The sequence below is a fragment of the Uloborus diversus genome, chromosome 5 (genome assembly GCF_026930045.1).
Source record: "Uloborus diversus isolate 005 chromosome 5, Udiv.v.3.1, whole genome shotgun sequence".
Taxonomy (NCBI): domain Eukaryota; kingdom Metazoa; phylum Arthropoda; class Arachnida; order Araneae; family Uloboridae; genus Uloborus; species Uloborus diversus.
In genome coordinates, this window is record NC_072735.1 from 72,723,389 (window position 1) to 72,729,388 (window position 6,000).

Here is a 6,000-nt window from a genome sequence, read left to right on the forward strand (position 1 = left end):
ATTAAGTATAGTTGACTTGCTTTTTTCAGCCCTTTTCTTTCTCTTTTGCATTTATTGTGTAATATCAATAATTAACCGAACTTTGAAGATATTGAGCTACCTCTAAAAGTTAAACTTAAGAGCTGAAACTTTACAATAATTTTTTACATAAGTAGAACCAAATGGGAGGGTAAGACCAGTAAAAATCAATTTTTTTTAAAGGGCCTTTTTGGACCACCCTACTGAAGAACCAATTTTTCTTTCCAAAGGTGGTAGTTGTCCCCAGAGAGTGAGTGCCAAATTGGGTTTCTGAGCCAATTTGCTATCTTATTTTCTCAAGATTTTATTTGCATGTTGTAAGAATTTAATTTTTTCGGAAAAATGCAAATGTTAAAAAATTGATAGTTTGATCCTTTTAAGCGTCTTAAAAGGAAACTGAGTCTAGAAAATCACTGAGCACTAAATAAAAAATAAATCTATATGTGGGTATGGATCATGGGAGTAGAGCTAGTTGGACCATTTGAACTGGGATATTGTAGGATTGTTCGCCTGCCTACACTCAAGAACTGTTCAATTCGGCCCTTGTAAAAAAGGTTGCAGACCCCTGGTATAAGGGATAATGAAATATGCAAAATTCCCTATTAAACCAGCTAGAAGGAGGTTTGGTTATACTTAGACACTATGTATACTCTCGAATGAGTCTGATCCTTTATTTGATTTACTGTAATTTGAAAATATAATTTACTAATCTAAGCTTCTTTTTTTTTCTTTTGATATGTTGCTGTTAAATATAGTTTTAAAGTTTTTATATATTACAGTTCTAACAAATTTCTTAAGAATTATTGTTAGATTTTTCAAAACTAAGATTCCTTTAGGTCTTATGAATCCAATTTCTTTCAGATCCCAAAAGTGATTGGACTCCTCACAAAGTTGAACTTACTTTGTGGACACATTATCTAGCCAAGGAATTAAAACCATCTGTCTTAGACGGATTGCCCAAAGCATCGATCAAAACCGATGCCTCTGAAAATGGAGAACACAACGATGATTCAGTTGCAGAAAATGGAAACGGTGATGAACCATCTTCGGATGCAGTTGTCCCTAACCCCCAAATATCTACAGACGATGAAAAAGAAATTCCATCTGAAGAAAATACCAATGATTCCAATGCTGATTCAGGGAAGGAAAATGTTGGTGATTCTGGTGATGCCGTAGACGATGAAAATGAGACTTGTGAAGAAACCGCAGCAGCAGAGAAGAGTCCGCCCGATGAACCTCCAGCCAAAAAGTTGTGTGTGGAGCAGTAATTCCGAGTCGCTCGGTGTTTAGTTTGCACAATTTTATTCAGGACTTGCAAATGGTTGAAAACAGGGAAATTTAAGAGACTCCTATTTTTTATACATATAGGCTTTCTTGTATTTTTGCTCTCCATCATCAGTGTGTGCCATTGTCTGAAATTATATTTATTGCATGTGGATATCTATTTCAGATGTTATTGGCAAGTGTACCTTGACATTTTATTTTTTAGAAATTTCCTGGAACCATTTTTTATGAAATTTGACTTGATCATGAATTGACTTCATATCTTATTTATACATTATATACCTTAGGAATATTGGTGAGCTCCTTGTGTGCCCTCTTTCCCAAATCTTAATATTTATATTAGTAAGAAAATATTTTAGTTGATTTTTCTTTATTATAATTTGTAAAATATTTTAAAGCAGTCAGTGTGATATTTTATACAGGCGTTCCTTGTTTAACACAGTACTTTTACAACACGGTTTCGATGTTACACGGTACCAAATTTGCGATTATTATAACACGGTTTTGATATAACTCGAATGTTATAGTTAAAAAGATAGAATTTCATTTTTGTTTAATACATTCTGTTAATGGCTGATAACTCTAATAAGTTTTTACTTTTTTTATGAAACATGGTTTCGATATAACACATCCTTGATTTATATTATATCATAACGTAAGTCTTGTGTAACACGGTTGCAATGTAACACGATACATCTTAACCTGATTTTTCTTATGCACATACCTAAATTAGTATTGAAAATAAGTAAAAATGCTATTTTTAAAAAAGAGTCAGATAAAACCTTCGATACTACACGGAGTGAATTAACCGTGTTATACGAGGGACACAACCCCCTATAGTTGATTTAAAAACTTCCAAACACTTAGTTCACCACTGTTTAGAATGTAAACAAAGAGCTTGAGGATTGATTACAATTATGTTTGTACTTCAATTGAAAATGTCTGGCATTTTGGAGTGCCCAATGTTCTAGTGATTCAAAACCCAGGAATGCATGTTATTGTACTTTTTTGAATAGCTGCTTTATTTTAGTTCCGAGAACTTATATGTACATATACATAATGAATCAGTACAAAAAGTATTTATCATTTCTTGCTTTAGTTTTTTTTTTTTTTTTTTTTCATATGTATCATGTTTATCTGTATTCAGCGTTTTCAAGTTTGTAAAATTTAAGCAAACAGCATTTGATGTGCTTTTTTCCCTGCAATCCCTCTAACCAATTATCTCATAACAATTCAGCCTTTCTGTTATTTTTATTTTGGCGAATAATACAGATTTTTTAAATAACAAAAATCATTTTTCAGTAAGTTAGAGTTTTAGAGAAGATTAGTTGACACATTTAGTTGTAGAATTTTCGTTACTTTATCAATTATATTTTGAATGTCAAAATTTTGCTCTCGGGTCCTTCTCCAAATATTGTTGATCATTGCGACTAAATTTACATTTTGCTCTTTAAGAGCTTAAAGGATATGAAATTAAAAAAGCTGTGTGTTTCTGAAGGGAAAAAAGTGTTTTAAAGTGCTTCTAAAAATAGTTGCTAATTTGACTATTTTATTTATATGAATTAAAAATTTTGTTCTTTATTTATTAATAATCGTTACGAAAAGATTTTCTTCTTGTTGTATTTAAATTAATATTCAAGTACTTAAGTTTTTTTTTTTTTTTTTTTTTTTCCAGATTTGATTAAATATCTATTCAAATTGGTAAAACCATTTGCACTTTTTTTTTTTTTTTTTTTTTTTTTTTTAGACTTCATTTTTAATGGTACTCTTTGTTTAAAATGCTCATGTGTTAATAGAACAGTTTTACTCATTATTGATAATATGCTTTATCATACTATAGGCTTTACTTAATCATAACCTGTCGCTGATATTACTAAAATGTGTAGTTAAATTTCTTTGAGGCATACTTTGTTGATTGCCTTTGATGAACACCGAATATATGTATGTTGTCCTTGTTCTGTGTTGTCAGTGTATTAATTTGTATATTTCCCTTTGGCAGTAACAATTTTCATTGCATTGTTATAGCCATCACTTATACCATGTGGTATTTTTTGACGTTTTGCATTTACAGAAATACACCAAGATCAGAGTTTAAAAGAAATAAACATTAGATTGAAAGCGTAGCTTAGCTACTCAAGAGTTCTGGAATTTCTATATTCCAATGGTACGTAATGTTTTGTAAGAGCTACTTGAAATATATGTATAACATATATAAGAATTTATTACCTGGACTTTTATAAATATATATATATATATATTCATCTAAGTAGAAAATGTTGCTGCGTCTCTACTATCATTAACAATGTATTCAGAAAATTTGTGCTTCTAATATAATTGAATGTTGATGTCTGTGTACTGTGTTTGATCTTGACGGCCTCGCCTTTCAGTCTATGCTTCTTGGTATAGACTTCTAAAATACTTTGTTGCATAGAGCTTATTTATTAAAAGCTGATCTTGGTGTTTTGACATGTTAAGATTGACTTAGAAAGTCTAAAGAACAGCCAGTGAAGACCACTGCCTTTATAATTTTTGCTGAAATTAAGCGCATTTCGGCAATTTGATTGCTACCTAAAATGACTGGATAAAAACTTTTATCATTTTCAAACATTTTATTCATCTCATTGGCTTAAAAGTTGATCCCCTCTTTTCCCTTTCTTTTTTTAAGTAGATTTTTAAAAACTGTATTTCTCATGTGTTGTACTTGTGATGATATAAGAAGTTGTAGAAACAAATTTCTATGGCATTTCAATCTGTTAATTGTGTCTGCTCCTGCGAATTGATACTTGTAAGTTTTTCAGAATATTGGTCACAGCAATGTGCACCTACATTAAGCATTCCAGGGCCAAATAGATACCTTCAACAATGGCACATTCCATCTTAGATAATTTCATGTGTGATGCTGCATTATTTTCAATGCCGTATTGTAAATCTTTTCTTTCCTTTTTCTGTACATAGTGACAATGTAATGTGGTTCTCAAAGTGTAGACATCTCGCTTCTGCACTTAAGAACCTTTATGCAAATGTTTTTACATTATTGACCATGACTGTTTGATGTTCATTTTACGTACTCATTTGAATAGGGTTAAAATGGTGGATTTTATGTGCTTGCAGCTAATCTTCTTGGCTAAGCAAGATTTCATGTTCAGGTAAAAAAAAATTAACTTTATCTCAGGAATTTCATGTTCACTATCTGCTTACATACGTGGTATCCTACGCTTTGCTGTATATGCATATTTCTGAACACACTTATCTTTTTAAAGGTTAACTGTTTGGTTTGGTGTCTGGTTAGCACGCAAGAACTTGATAATTTAATTTCCAAATGTTTTGTTGCCTGCTTAATTTATCTTGTGTTTGATTGTTTTTCTCTAGGTTATGGATATTTTCTGTTGTATGTATGTATTATTTCCATCTTTTTTAACAAATTTTTAATCTGCTTTAACAGTAACTTTGAGAACCACAATTTGTAAAATAAAAAAAATTGTGTGTGTGAGTGTGTGCGCGTATTGTACCATGTACAACAACTGGTACTTTTTAATGAGATTAAATAAATATTCATTAAAATCCCTGAAACCAAGATCTGAAACTGACGGGTCATTGTAGTGCCCTTATAAAAAATGCCTTTTAATACGAATAAAAAGTTGATTGAAAAGCCTTTACAATGATACCTCATTAGATTTAAGCTACGACTTTTCACACTGTTTGAATATAAAGTGAAATATTATGTGGCTCAGTTGTCGTGTGTTAATGTCTCGTTAATTTTTATCTTTCTTGTTAGACTGATTGAACTTTCCTGACAAATGAAAGTTTCTCTTAAATGGATTGTTCTTTTGGTAGATAGACCTATTTATTACATTGGTTATAAAAATGTTTTTTCATCTTAGTGTCTCACAGAAGTTTCTTCCTCAGTGATTTCTTTTTTAGTTGTTCCTCCTACTGTTTTTCTGTAAGATCAAGAAATGTATGAATTAAAATAAACTGTTTATATTATTTGGTCATTGATTTTTGCTGTGCATTTATGAATTTCTCTCAAATATAGTTGCTTCTATTGATTTGTACAATGTAAGATCCTTGAAAATGGATTACCATATCTTAGATACACCAGAGCCTTGTGTTAAGCTGCCACCTATCTATTTGTCCGTTATAGATGAGAAATTTCTTATGCACGCATTGGCATGAGATTTGCTAGATATATTATAAAAAGCCATATGCCTCAAATACTTCAGGTGTCTTCAGAAAAAAAAAAAAAGAAAATGTTTTATGTGAGGCAACGGTTTTCAATGGATACACCAATGCATTACCTACTATCATTGGGAAGAAACAAAGGGTGACACACAAAATGTATGAGACTATAACTTTTCAAGGAAAGGAATGTACAGACAAGACTCTTGCTACAACGCAATCTGACTTACGCGAAATGGCTATAACGCAAGTTTTTCAGGAGCAACAAATTTTAGAGCTAAAGCAAATTTCTTGCTCTCAACACGAAAATAATTGGAATAGAATCGTGATGCTAAGTTACGGCTTTCTTATTGACAACTAAACAATTCGTAAATGTACTTTCAGCATCAGCGAAGTTCCCACATACCACACTATAACAGCATTGTGAGTGTGTATGTATCACCACCAGGGCTGTGGAGTCGGAGTCGGGCTGATTTTGGGGTAAAGGAGTCGGAGTCGTTAGAACACATGCCGACTCCG

At 31.6% G+C, this 6,000-nt stretch overlaps 1 protein-coding gene across 1 annotated transcript in view; it reads left to right on the plus strand.

Moving 5' to 3' along the window:
• The window catches only part of LOC129221904 (uncharacterized), a 39,983-nt gene extending 34,686 nt beyond the window's left edge, over window positions 1-5,297 (plus strand). The window contains exon 5 of the mRNA XM_054856280.1: window positions 880-5,297. Within this exon, the coding sequence (XP_054712255.1) occupies window positions 880-1,286 (407 nt within the window). The 3' untranslated portion in view covers window positions 1,287-5,297. The remainder of the gene's footprint in view (window positions 1-879) is intronic.
• The last annotated feature ends 703 nt before the right edge of the window (window positions 5,298-6,000 follow it).